This window comes from Brassica rapa, chromosome A10 (genome assembly GCF_000309985.2).
Source record: "Brassica rapa cultivar Chiifu-401-42 chromosome A10, CAAS_Brap_v3.01, whole genome shotgun sequence".
NCBI lineage: Eukaryota > Viridiplantae > Streptophyta > Magnoliopsida > Brassicales > Brassicaceae > Brassica > Brassica rapa.
Window position 1 is genome coordinate 10056792 of NC_024804.2, and position 14940 is coordinate 10071731.

Genomic DNA, 14940 nt, shown 5'->3' on the forward strand with positions numbered 1-14940 from the left:
TATGTGACTTAAGTTCTGTTTTCTGATGCGCAAACTCCCACATCACTAGAATAGTAAAAGACTTCGTTGTATATATAACCAAGAGACAGCAACGATGAACACGACCTTACTTGAACAGGATCTGTTCTATAGGATCGTACCTCTGTATCCTTGATTTCTAAGGAGACAGGCCCTATATCCTGGTTGATGAACCTGATAAGATCTGAAGCACGAACTCTCTTATCAACACCTCTCTTTGAACAATGTATGTGTATAAGGGAATGAATCGATCAAATGATATAAACAACAATCACTGATTACAAAGAGAAGTACTGAGTTTGTACTACGCTCTCATGGCGAACGTAGCTGAAGGTCTCATAACGACTCTTCACACAACAAATCTCAGCATGAAAAACAAATGAAAATACAACGAGAGTCTTTTATTTGAAATCCTGAAAATATCTTCTTGGCAAAGCCTCCACCTCAGTCCTCGGCTTTGCTACCCACTTGTTGACCCGAACCCTCCATTCCAATCAGAGTCTCTCCACCCTCTGCTACTTCCAACTTCAAACCCCCATTATCCATTTCCCTCTCTTCCAACGTCTCTCCACCCTTCTCATGTCTCTTCCTCCGGAAATACACACGCTGGAGCGTATCAGTACCCCGCCCCACGAGACGAAGCTTGTCCTCAAGCGGAAAAGTAGGAAATTGCCTCGCAAATTCCCAACCCAACACCCACGAAGCCTCATGTGTCGGCAAGCTCACCCACTGAACTAGAATCTCCAAGTATCCTTCCGCAGTGTAGCGAGTGTCCAAAATCGATTGAGGAATCAAAATGAACTCTCCCTGATCCGAAAATGTTGTCGGTAAAGATGTCACCTGCTCTGCCGAGCCCACAACGGCCTTTAGCTGAGAAACATGAAACACGTTGTGTACCCGAGACCCTTCTGGCAGACGTAAGCGATACGCCACCTTTCCAATACGCTCAATGATCTCATATGGGCCATAGAATTTGGCCGCAAGTTTCTGACAGATACGGCGAGTCACAGACTGTTGTCTATATGGTCGGAGCTTCAGAAAAACCTTATCGCCTACCGCGAATTCCAAATCCCGGCGATGCTTATCAGCCGAACGTTTCATAGCTTCTTGCGCTCTGCTCAAAAACGCCTTCAACTGCTCAAGCATGCGATCACGCTCCAATAACATAGACTCCAGATCAAAGTTAGCTGTAGACCCAACTTCATAGTGACACAAGGAAGGAGGATCGCGACCATACACGACCTTGAAAGGTGTGGTGTGTATGGAAGTGTGATAACATGAATTATACCAATACTCTGCCCAACTCAAGTACTTGTACCACGTTTTTGGATGTGCCGACGCAAAGCAGCGCAAATAGGACTCCAAACAACGGTTCAAGACCTCCGTCTGACCGTCGGTTTGAGGATGAAAGGCGGTGCTGTATTTCAATTGAGTGCCCGAAAGACGGAAACACTCCCTCCAGAACGTACTGAGAAACACCTTATCCCGATCAGACACGATCGAGGATGGAAACCCATGGAGCTTGACAATCTCCGAAATGAATTTGCTCGCAACATCCAACGCAGAATAAGGATGCTTCAGACCAAAGAAATGACTGTATTTGCTTAGCCTGTCCACGACCACGAAAATCACATTGAATCCTGAAGAAGCGGGCAACCCATCAATAAAGTCCATGCTGATGTCCTGCCAAACTTGAGAAGGAATCGGGAGTGGTTGAAGAAGGCCAGATGGAGACAGTGTAGAGGTCTTGTGAGTTTGACAAATCACACACCGAGAAACATACTCCTGAACCATTACACGCATTCCTTTCCACTGAAAAGATTGCTGTATGCGCTTCAAGGTCTTGAGCACTCCCGAATGACCCCCAGTAAGACCATCATGACACTCTTGCAAAATTAAAGGAACAAAGCGAGATGTATGAGGAATCACCAACCGTTTCTTGTACCAAAGTTTGCCATCAACGATAGAGTAACCCTGTTTCACCGGTTCTCCCGCTAGTACTTGTTGCTTAAGAGCCTGTATGTCCTCAGAAAGCTCAACCTCTGCATAGATATCTTGCAACTGAAGCATACGCGGCACTATTAAAGCAAACAAGGACGAGCTAGTCCCCACGACAGAAGCCTGCATCTAACGTGAAAGACCATCAGCAGCTTTATTCTCAATTCCTGGCTTGTATAGAATGTCAAATTGAAACCCCATAAGACGCGTGAGCCAGCGCTGATACTCCATAGACACCTCACGCTGTTCAAGGAGAAATTTCAAACTCTTTTGATCAGTATGGACCACGAAGCGACGACCCATTAAGTAGTGCTTCCACTTAAGAATAGCCAGAACAATAGCCATAAGCTCCCTTTCATATATAGGCTTCAACTGTTCTCGAGGTGTTAAGCTGCGGCTGAAATAAGCAATAGGCCTATTCTTCTGCATTAACACAGCGCCCAAACCCACTCCTGAAGCATCGGTCTCAACCACAAAAGGTTCATTGAAATCAGGTAACGCGAGCACAGGAGCCGTAGACATGGCCTTCTTGAGTTGATCAAACGCAAACTGAGCAATCTGTGACCAACTGAACTTGTCCTTGCGCAACAGATCAGTCAACGGTTTAGCCAAGATACCATAGTGATACACGAAACGGCGGTAATACCCCGTAAGACCCAAGAATCCCCTCAAGTCCTTGACAGTCCGTGGTATCGGCCAGCGCTGCATAGCTTCAGTCTTAGAACTGTCCGTTGCCACACCCTCCGCCGAAATGATGTGACCAAGGTATTCTACTTGTGGCTGCGCAAAGACGCATTTCTTCCGGTTAGCAAACAACTTCTGATCAGCCAATACCTTAAGCACCACCCGAAGATGTTCCACATGCTCACTTTCAGTCGCACTATATACCAAAATATCATCAAAGAAGACCAAGACAAACTTCCTCAAATAAGGACGAAAAATCTCATTCATCAGTCCTTGAAACGTAGCCGGAGCGTTAGTGAGACCGAACGGCATCACCAAAAACTCATAATGACCCTCATGTGTGCGAAAAGCTGTCTTCTCCACATCACAATCCTTCATACGTATCTGATGATACCCCGAACGTAAATCCAACTTTGAAAACACCGACATACCATAAAGCTCATCCAACAACTGATCAATCATTGGAATCGGGTACTTGTCAGGAACGGTAGCTCTGTTTAACGCCCTGTAATCCACACAAAAACGATGTGACCCATCCTTCTTACGAACTAGCAACACAGGACTAGAAAACGGGCTACAACTTGGTCTGATAATTCCACTCTGCAACATCTCTGCAACCATCGTAGACATGGCTTCCTTACTCGCATGTGGATAGCGATAAGGACGGACCGAGATCGAAGTAACACCCGGGGTCAAATGTATCGCATGTTCTCTGCCACGACCCGGCGGAAGTTCCGTAGGTATGGCAAAAACCCCCACAAATTCTTCTAACAACTCTTCCACCACCGCCGGAACCCGAGTGTCAACCACAGAAGCTTCCCCTAACTCCAATACATCTTCAAAGTCAGGAACCCGCATTGAACGGAGCGCCACAGCCTGAAAGTGAAGAGAAGAATCACCACGTAACGTTAACGTCTGGGCGCCGTGTTTAAATGACATCTCTTGTGTCTCCCAATTCATCAAACACGTGCCTAACGTTCGCAACCAAGAGATTCCCAAGATAACATCCGCTCCACCCAATTCCAGAGCCACAAAGTCTCCCTTGAACGACACTCCTTGTAGTTGAAAAGGAACAGTCCTACAAATTCCCAAAGCTTCAACGTTAACCCCCGTTCCAAGTAAGACCTGAAACTTCTTTTCCGTAGATAACGGTAAAGTTGCCTTGTCAACCACGTGAGGAGCCACAAAGTTATGTGTAGCACCACTGTCGATCATTACTACAAATTCCTGCTGTCCAAATATCCCTTTAACCTTCATCGTTGTCGGTGTATCAATCCCCAGGAAGGCATTAAAAGATAACTCCATTGGTCTCTGATCCAACTCCTCCACAGCACCATCCCATGCAAACACCCCCTCATCCAAAATTTCTACCTCAAATCCATTGATTACTGTTAACACCTGCAACTCCTTCTTTGGACAGAAATGAGGTTTAACATACGGTCCCTTACACTTGAAGCAAATACCATCTCTCCTCATCTGATCCAGCTCCGCATCCGTATATTTCAAGCGAGGTCGAAACGTTCCAGATGCCGGAGCAGCATTCTTCTCACCCGTAGCTACCGTACGTCCAGTATTACTAGACCACGTCCTCCCAAACGTACTCGCTGTTGATCGACGCCCTTGACTATCAACCGCCACCGCTCCCACAGATTTACAGAATGCACTACCCTCCATACTGATCACCGCTGTAATGTGCTCCGTTAATCCCTTAGGTTCCTTCATCTTAATCACCTCCTGCATCTCTGGCTTCAAACCATTGTAAAACACATGGACCAAATTACGCTCATCCACTCCTGTCACAATAGATCGCAAGGCCTCAAACTCATTCACATAATCCATAATCGAACCTGTTTGTTTCAAAGAAAACAAACGCTTCCCAGGTTCATCCTCCAACCTCTGGCGAAATCGTGACACCAATCTCCTCTTAAATTGCATCCAATCAATAAATGGTTCAGTCTCCATCTCTGCGTTGAACCAATTCAACACTGGTCCTTCCAAACTCATTGAGACGAACTGCAACCTTTCTCTACCATGGAAATTCCCAATCCGAAAATACCTCTCCACTCGAGCCAACCACTCAAATGGATCCTTCCCCGAAAACACTGGCATCTCTACCTTCTTCAACAAGCTTTCATGATTCTCAAACACCGAAGGAGGTAGTTGATAACCTTGATTAACAGCTCCCATACCTGATCTTGTAGAAGAAGATAGTTCCGGAGGAGGCGATCGCGGTGAAGCGATCCTCTTCCCTTGTGCTTTCTCCGTTTGTTGATCCAACAGTAACTGAGTCAGACGATCGAATCGCTTATCCAACGAGTCGAAACGAGCATCGTAAGACGCTAATCTCGTTTCCACCGATCGGAAGTGTTCTTCCGTCACCTGCGCCTTGATCTGCAATCGTTCGCACTCAGAATGAAGAAACGAGATCTCATAGCTCGTCGCCATCTTCGAATCCACTCCATCACCCAAAGTATCACCACCATCATCACTAGTCGCCATCGCCAGTCCGATCGTTCACAACGCACCAATTTGATAAGATCTGAAGCACGAACTCTCTTATCAACACCTCTCTTTGAACAATGTATGTGTATAAGGGAATGAATCGATCAAATGATATAAACAACAATCACTGATTACAAAGAGAAGTACTGAGTTTGTACTACGCTCTCATGGCGAACGTAGCTGAAGGTCTCATAACGACTCTTCACACAACAAATCTCAGCATGAAAAACAAATGAAAATACAACGAGAGTCTTTTATTTGAAATCCTGAAAATATCTTCTTGGCAAAGCCTCCACCTCAGTCCTCGGCTTTGCTACCCACTTGTTGACCCGAACCCTCCATTCCAATCAGAGTCTCTCCACCCTCTGCTACTTCCAACTTCAAACCCCCATTATCCATTTCCCTCTCTTCCAACGTCTCTCCACCCTTCTCATGTCTCTTCCTCCGGAAATACACACGCTGGAGCGTATCAGAACCATGACCGTGCGACCAGAGTGTGATTAACGGCTAAGATCATCTCTAGATGTATCCGGTGCTGTAGAGGATCGTTACCCGGCTCAGTCTAAACCTTGCAGGGGCGGTTGCACGGCGGTCTGACAGGCTCCTTTTTTGTTTTTACTTGAAAACATGACAGTGCGACCAGACAGGCCCTATATCCTGGTTGATGAACCATGACCGTGCGACCAGAGCGTGATTAACGGCTAAGATCATCTTTAGATGTATCCGGTGCTGTAGAGGATCGTTACCCGGCTCGGTCTAAACCTTGCAGGGGCGGTTGCACGGCGGTCTGACAGGCTCCTTTTTTTGTTTTTACTTGAAAATCGACGCTGATTAAGTAAATCAAAAGCTGTAATTTTCTTTCATTATCTATGTTAGTCGACTCGATCAAATCTCCACAATCTTTGCAGGGCAGACACGTGAGCCTATGAATTCGTCCTGCAAGAGTCAACACATGGAGTAACAGCCAAAACTAACATCAAATCTTTAACGGTATTCAAGGCAGACAAAGAAGGAAGTATCACACAAAAAAGAAAAACAAAAACAAGAGAGAGAGAGAGAAACTGTTTTCTCTCTAGAGTCTCTCCCCTCAGCCTCCACAAACCCTAAATCAGCCGCCATATTTTTTTCTTCCGGTGACCGGTAGCTCTCCTGCTCCGGTCGCCACCCCAGTCCGTCATGCGTTCTAGCCTTCTCCTTTAGGCTCTTTGTCTTACCCTTCTCCTTCTTGTGTGGTGTTGCTGGATTTTTACCAGAATCTCGGTGGATCTAATCGAGTGTCGCATGAGTGTGTGACCTCTCTGGAGCACCAGCGAGGAGAGGAGTTCTCAGGGAGCTTAAGGAGCCTTCGATGTTCGGTTTCTGCTTTCAATCGGAGCAGATCTGGGTCAGATCTGATCTTGCCTTCGCCAGAAAGATGGTGAAGCGTCGCTGCCTCCGCCTTTGCTTTCGTCGTTGGCCTGTACCCGTGCGTCTAGCAGGACTCGTTTTTCAAGGTCTCGTCAGAGCTTCTCCTCTCCACTTTGGAGTAACAGCGGTGCTAAGGCTCACCGCTCAGAGGACCTCTGTTCCTTAGGTCATGAGACACGTCAACCATAGCGTGCCTTTCAGAGTTTGATTGGCTCTCCTTGCTGCTCTCGATGCCGACTCCTGAGGTTTTGAGGACAACCCCTCTGATGGCGTCACCTGCTTTCAAAGATGAGCTTTCTCTACTCTCTTCGGTCGCTTGTTTTTCAAGGAGTTTTACTTCTCCTTCAGTACTTCATTCCCCTTCTCCCAAGCTCCGGCAGATAACTTCTTCGTTCACTTGCTGTCGCCGCCGCATCCTTTGTGTCGTGTAGCCGGATGGGGAGCTTTATTTACCGGCTGCGCTTGACCGTAACTTGTGCTTTCTCTTCCAGCGGTGTTGACTCAGGTCTACATTTTCGTCGTCTGCTGCGCTAGCTTGGGCTTGTTTGTCAGCTTCTTCCTCCTCTAGTGGAGCTCCGGAGCGGAAGCCAGCCGTCTCTGTCGATGCCTGCTTGAGCCACTTCGGTGAGAGCTTGACTGAACTTGCCTCTAGCTATTCTCTTGATGGTCTGGTTACTCTAGTAGTCTAGTAGTCAAGAAGCGCTTGGGTGGGGAGTTTAATTTGATGTGTCTTGTCCTATAATGTTTATTAACTTCAGAGTCCACCATTGTTGGCAAGCTTTGAGTTAATTTCTTTGTGTCTTAGGGGTTTTTTTAAACTTTTTGCGGTCCCTAAGATTCAGAATGGCTTTCGAGCAGAATCTGGTTGCGATTTAATTTGTAACCAAACTTTCATTTTGATTAATGATATTTACAATTTAGCAAAAAAAAAAAAAAAAAAAGGAAGTGTGGTTTACACGCAATACATTGTAGACATCAAAATCGACCTTTTTAACCTTTCCAAATTTCCGAAAACTAATGTTGATTAAGTAAATCAAAAGCTGTAAACCGAAAACTAGGGCTGATTAAGTAAATCAAAAACTGTAATTTTCTTTCATTATCTATGTTAGTCGACACGATCAAATCTCCACGACCTTTACAGGTCCGACAAATAGACGTGAGCCTATGAATTCGTCCTGCAAGAGTCAACACATGGAGTAACAGCCAAAACTAACATCAAATTTAACGGTATTCAAGGCAGACAAAGAAGGAGGCGTGATTCACACGCAATACATTGTAGACATTTTCCCCTCGAAGTCTGAATCTTCCTGTGTCCCTTCTACTTATTTTCCCGGCTTGGAAGTTAGAACCCTAACATCATTTGTCAATCTGGATGCTTATACCTCCATCGCTTATAAAACTAGTACATTATTGGCTACTCACTATATTCCACCTCAAAATATAAACTAGTTGGAATTGAGACCGAGTCATGCTTCCAAAATTAAAAGCTTTTATATCTTCATAAGTAGATTACAGTCTTACCAGTGCGTGTGAAAAATTATATCTAACTACCACATATTATTTCTGTTTCATATTGATCAACTTCTTAATTATACCCACTGAAATGACCTCTGATTATGAAACTTGTATGTAACAGATTAAGATCATCATAGTACGTAGCGAAATATTATGTGTTGCTCAAGTTAGAATACTGGAAGGCTTTTTGCTGTGATTCCAACAAAAATTTGAATTTAATGTCTCAAGTGAAAAAATGTTTATTTTTAATCCTTGTTGTAAGTATCATTGGACTTTGTATACTTGTTCTACTCCTTTACAATTCGGTGATGTATTTGTCTCAACGGAGTCTGACTTTTAAGTTAGTGTTTTATTTTCATTAGAAGAGAGTAGAAATAATCAGAGCGAGATATTGGGATAAGCTAATCAGGAATTAGTTTATGTTACTGAGATGGATGACCTTCAGATGTGAGCTATCGCTTTTCCTCTAACTCAAGCTTTTCTTTCCAAATTTGTGTTTCATGGATGCATTGATGGATCTGTATGTGACTGATTCTTTCAACCAGATTAGTAGGGATGCGCACTTTACCCGATATCCGAAGTGGCACCCGAACCCGATCCGAAATACTCGAACCGAAATCTGAACCAAAGTAGCAGAATATCCGAACGGGTATTAAATTAGGAGAGATTGGATATCCGAACGGGTAATATCCGAACCCGAATGGATATCCAAAAATAACCGAACATATGTACAATTAACTTTATATTTATAGTTCACATCTCTCATTTTATATAAAATATTTATATTGATACTACATAGTTCATATGATATACATACAATTACGAAAAAAATTGATTTGTTATTCACTTAAAATACATGTCAAATTTTTTATTTCAAGAACTAACAAAAAGTTACATCAAAAATTTAAAAACAATAACCAAGTTAATGTCTTTTAAGTTTCAAAATGTTATGTCCAAATCTATTAACCATTTGATCTATTAAAAATTTAAAAAATAGTTAAGTGAAATTTATATTTTTAAATATAACAAATTTAAGAAATGAAAATTTAATTTTGTTTTTTTTAAATCTAAATATCCGAACCCGATCCGAAATAACCGAACCTGAACTAAAAATATCCGAACACCCGACCCAAAGTACAGAAATACCCGAACGGGTTCTACACCTCTATACCGAAATACCCGAAAATCCGAAATACCCGACCCGAACCTGAACGGATACCCGAACGCCCACCCCTACAGATTAGTGTCATGTATAATGGATTAATAAATAGATTTAAATAAATTGTCTTCTTCTGAGACTTGTTACAAAGTAGTGGAGCAACGTGTAAAAAATAATCAGAAATGGGCTTTTTATATAAAAATACCTGAGCCCTCAACTATAATAAACCACTAGGTAATAATCCGCGCTTTGCGCGGAATGTGATTATTAGTTTTGTTATTTTTTTAATAAGAACACATTAATCTGTTTAATCTGGATATCGGTTCGGTTTTAGGTTATTTTTTGATTTTTAATCTCCTAAAATATAACTATCATTTTAAATCAATATTTATTTGGTTTGTTTGTTTTCATGTTATAAATCTTAGATAGTCATGATGTCGAACCAATTGTTTCATATTATAGTTTCTAAACGGATAATAGCTAAAAAAAAAATTTTATTAAAACAATTCATTTTATTACAATTTGGTCGATAGTAAAAGAAGCATTAAGAAAAAGAATATTTTAACTTCCAAAAAAGTTAGATATTTCAGTTGTGGTAAATACGTAATTATAAAATGCTCACGTCAATGTGCACATGTTTGTGTATGTAAAAGCATATAAAGATGATTGATAAATATATAAAAATACTCTTAATTAATATTAAATGACATTTTTTCAAAATAATACATAAAAAATAAAATTATTAAAATGAAATTATTCAAAAAAAAATATTGTAAAATTTATATAAACTGTAATATATAACTTATATATAATTCTTTTAAATATATATATATATATATGCATATAACGGATCAAATTGGATATCCGTTCCTATAAATATTGATATAGATATCTAAAATCTTTTCTGATGACAAAAAAAAATCTAAAGAAAGTGATTCAAGATATAGATAATATTTTCCAGTGTTTAACCAAACATGATTTGTTAATTTGTCTGCATGTCGAAAGCTAAAAACGCAAACTGGTTTTTCAATTCAACACTTTTAAAATCTTTGTTACTATCACAATGTTTTATTCTTGTACTTTATGTTTGGTCTCCTCAGGATTGCTTTTCGGAAAGGGCGAAATTCCTGGACCGACCTTGAAATATTACAACTACAGTACAAAATTTTACAAAATTTATCCAAAATGACGTCATTTTGATAAATTAACGGATGACATCTTTGATTGTCAATATATATATAAACACAATTTTGAAAATTTATGTAGTATTTTCAAATTTTAAATTTTACATAATTTATCAAAAACAAAATCTTTTGCCTTTAATCTAAAGGCAAACCAACACAAAATTCTTAAATTTTACAATATAGTTCAATTTTTAGTAATACTATAAAGTAAATATTTAAATTAATAATAATTGGTTTAAATTTATAAAATAATGATTTTTAAGTTAAATTAAAACGTAAATGATTATTTTTTTAAACTGAAAACAATAAAAATTTGATAATATTTATTTGATTAAAATAAAACTTAAATATCAGTTACTGTTTACAAATTTATACAAGAAATTTACTTTGGTCTAGTAATTAATCTGATCTTACTTGTCCACCAGTATGAGAATTTGAACCTTCCAAAAATTAATTTTTAATTTTACCGAATTTATCCAAAATGACGTCATTTGATAAATTAACGGATGACTAATATATTTGACGCCAATATATATAAACACAATTCTAAGAGTTTATATGGTATTTTTAAATTTTACCTTTTACAGAATTTATCAAAAACGACGTTGTTTGATAGATTAATGGTTGAATAACACATTTGACGATTAATATATATATTAGCACAATTTTGAAAATTTATGTAGTATTTTTGAATTTTTTTTTTGTTTAGTTCAGTATGAAATATGCACTATTATAAAGTTCGGAACAGAAAAGGCACAACATTTAAAGTTTATGTAGTATTTTAGAGTTTTTACGTAATTCAGTATGGAATACCCACCACTTCAAAGTTCATGAGGAAATAAGCACGACGGGTAAACTTCATGTTGAAATAAGCACTTTCCCAATGATTCAGTAACGGTCACAATTAATTTTACAAATTTTATCTAAAATGATGTCATTTTGATAAATTAACGGATGACTAATATCTTTGATTGTCAATATATATATAAGCACCATTTTGAGAGTTCATGTAGTATTTTTGAATTTTTTTTAATTCAGTATGAAATATTATTTATTGTAAAATTCGTGAAGGAAAAGGCGCAATTCTTAAAGTTCATGTAGTGTATTTTGAATTTTTATGTAATTTGGTATGAAATATGCACTATTGTAAAGTTTAGGTTGAAATAGGCGTTTTTCCCAACAAAAAACATAGTCAAACAATACTATAATCAGCTCGTTATAAAAGAGGCGATAAGTAACTAAGCAACTAGTTACCTGTATAACCTTTAGTCCAAGAAACTGCAAATTGATTAATTGTAAGAAGAAAAATAAATGTAACATATTTTATTAGTTTAACTGATCAAATTCAACCTCTTGGAAGAGTTCTTACACAAGTAAAAAAAGTAAAAAAACAAAGAGACCGCGATCAAGAAAGTCTTTGAGGGTCTCTTGAGACAATAAACAACACAACAACTTCATTCACCATACACAACCCTTTATAAACCTCACTTTACATATTTTACACTAGCAAGCTCTGATCTTGACATTATCCCCACACACAGACACAAGAAAGGTAAGAATCTAAAGCTAACATTTCAAGAATCTTCTGTGTCGCTTCGAGTATCGATGTAAACCTCTGTTGATAAATCCATTTCGTCCACGATCCTTCCCCTATAAAAAAAAGAAAATTGATTGCAATAAAACCCGGAGTTTATGGCTGAAACTGTGTGTGACTTTCAGAAGAGAAGATGTTACCTTTCAAGAACAAATTTGCCTTCTTTGTACTTCTGAGCTTTCTCATGCGCTGATTCCTACAAACGAAAAAAAAGAAAGCCACAATGAAAAATGAGTAACTCCCAAGAAACGTGGTAGTGAGACTAACAAGAAAGAGTAGAGTTAGGTGAGAGATTTACATATTTCCAACCAACATTCTGTCCGCAACAGCAGCAGAAAATATCAGCAACAGTGTGCATACCAGAAAGCATCATTCTTTCCTCTAAAGGACCCATACTTATGTTCACTCTACACATATCCAAACTCATTGCATAAAGATTGCATTACAGTTACAGAGCAAAGAAAAAAGAATGCTAAAGCCTAATATTGTTAAATAGCCAAGTGAAACTTTACACAACTTGACATTGAAGAAACAGAACACCTGAGTAAATAATAATATCAAAAAAAGTTTATACTTACGAACGATTGAAGAGGTAAGCCTTTCCTCTGCGGCAATGGAAAGACTACAAAAAAAAAAGATGAGTCAGTGACTCAGAATAAGGTTTACACTCCAAATGGATATATTCATAAGCACAACATGCAGCTTAAACAAACATTATACCATAAGCTATAATTGCTTCAGTTTCTCATATTTCAATGACAAAACTTCTTTCTTTCTTTCTTTTCTGGTCAAATGATAAACCTTCTAATGACACAAGTGTTTGAGTATAAGTTACTGTAATAACAAATTCAGTAAGGTAAAAAAAAGGTAAAGTATATGTTTTATCTTAAAATATAAGTTTAATTCTCCAATCTTTATACTTTAATCCCAGAAGAAAAATACTAAACTTAAGAATTTATAACAGTAACTTAAATAAAGCTTTTTCTTCATTTTTTTTTTTGCAATTCATTTTTTTTTAGAGGAATGAAGACTAACTTGCTAAACCAAGAAACCTATATAGAGTGCTTCCACAAAGAATTCACCAAGATAACGAACTTTCCAAATAGCGCTATGCAATAGGAATCGAACTAACAAGCTCAAGAAATGGTTTGTAATTTCAAGAAAGATGGGAACTAGTGAATTATCTACTATTTAAGTGTTGAAGAGGAGAGATTAAAGTATTACCTTGGAGATAAGATCATCGGGAAGAGCGAGATGGGTTCGGCAAAACCTGCATCTGTAAGATCTTCCCTCAAGCTCCACCGTGAATATCCTTCCCATTCTTGCTCTTCCTTTTCTCTCTCTCTCTTGTCTCTGTTTTGTTTCTTATCAGTCAGTCACTTACGAACTAAGAGGCCTTATAAGTGATATACTGGGCCTCATTGGGCTCTTTTTAAAGTTTTCCTCGTCAAGAAAAGTCTTTGGATCTTTTGTTGACTTTTCTTATTGATTATATTACATTAAAAACTCTATAAATTAATAATGCTTTCTAATTTATAAAAATATTATCTTTTTTAGATTTTTTCTATTTTTATTTATAAAAAAAATATTTGATTTTACCGTATATACATTAATTAAATTTTAAATTTTGATTTTCATATTGTTTTATTATATTATTTGATGTATTTTTTATTTTTCATATAATTTATATGTGGTTTTTGATATATATTTTACTAAATATTATCAAAATATATTAAAATATTAAAAAACAGAAATATTTTTTTTATTGTGAATATAAAACCAACAATATAATGTTTAGTTTGTAGTTACATAAAATGTATACATTGATAGAATAGTAATTTATTATTTTAATGGGACCATATATTTACATAGAACTTTTTAAAAAAATATTATCTTATTATTTTATCGATTTGTATCATATTTTGAACCTGTCCAACTTGGACCGAGAAAATTTAATAATTTATAGTGTTTATTAATTTATAAAGTATTAATTTATATAGTTTCTACTGCACAAGATTACTTTTTACTTCTTAAAAATTAATAAACTTAAAACTAATGAAAATATATTTTAAATAAATAAATAAAATAATTTAAAAATTATTATTTCTGCACACGGCACATAGAACCATCTATTTATATATCTATGTGAAGTCCCACCAGAACGCTATGGACAATTTCGATAGTTTTGCATATGAGAAAATCTGTAATATATTTTAAAAGGTTTTTACTTTTTTCGTCTCAAAGAGACTCAATAAGAACATTGTAAAATATATCAGTTCAACAATTTTGAAATCTAAAATTTTTTATTTGCCCTGACTATATGTAGTGAAGAAGCATCGAAACTTTCCATGTGAGTAAATCTAGCAAAAAAAACTACATCGTTCGTTCCGCTTGCGAGACACCAACTTATCAAAGAGAAAAGTGAAGGACGGTAGCATCTGGTCCAACTCTCTTTTATAATAGACTTACGCTTTGTATGCTACCTTTTTCTAGCAAAGGTTCTAGACTCATGGCTGGTAATTAACCTTATTTTTGAAATCCATTAAATACACACATTCTTATAATGAAATTAACATACTTACAAATAAGAGGGAAAATGTTATAATTTGATCATCATTTCTTTTGTAAACCTAACTTAAAGTCATAAGAACTAATCAATTAATGATACAATGTTATTCAATCATTCAAATTATAACAATTTCTTTTAATGATACAATGTTATTCAATCATTCAAATTATAACATTTTCCCTCTTATTTGTAACTGTAAGTATGTTAATTTCGTGCATGCCCGTATAATTTGATTGGATGTTTCGTGCATGCCCGTATGTTAATGAGTGTCATAAGAACATGCATTTATATATATGATCATGTCATTCAT

The 14940-nt window shown here is 37.6% G+C and overlaps 1 protein-coding gene and 2 pseudogenes across 1 annotated transcript; 2 read left to right on the forward strand and 1 right to left on the reverse strand.

Moving 5' to 3' along the window:
- Window positions 1-100: 100 nt before the first annotated feature.
- On the forward strand, window positions 101-214 carry LOC117129475 (annotated as a pseudogene).
- A 5599-nt stretch (window positions 215-5813) lies between these two features.
- On the forward strand, window positions 5814-5999 carry LOC117129476 (annotated as a pseudogene).
- Window positions 6000-11775: 5776 nt separating this feature from the next.
- LOC103844859 (protein yippee-like At5g53940) lies at window positions 11776-13471 on the reverse strand. Its single transcript, XM_009121685.3, has 5 exons — window positions 13286-13471; window positions 12640-12683; window positions 12360-12468; window positions 12202-12257; window positions 11776-12117 (listed from the first exon to the last, which is right to left on the reverse strand). The coding sequence occupies exons 1-5, from the start codon at window positions 13379-13381 to the stop codon at window positions 12042-12044; spliced, it is 381 nt and encodes a 126-aa protein (XP_009119933.1). The 5' UTR covers window positions 13382-13471; the 3' UTR covers window positions 11776-12041.
- Window positions 13472-14940: the final 1469 nt, after the last annotated feature.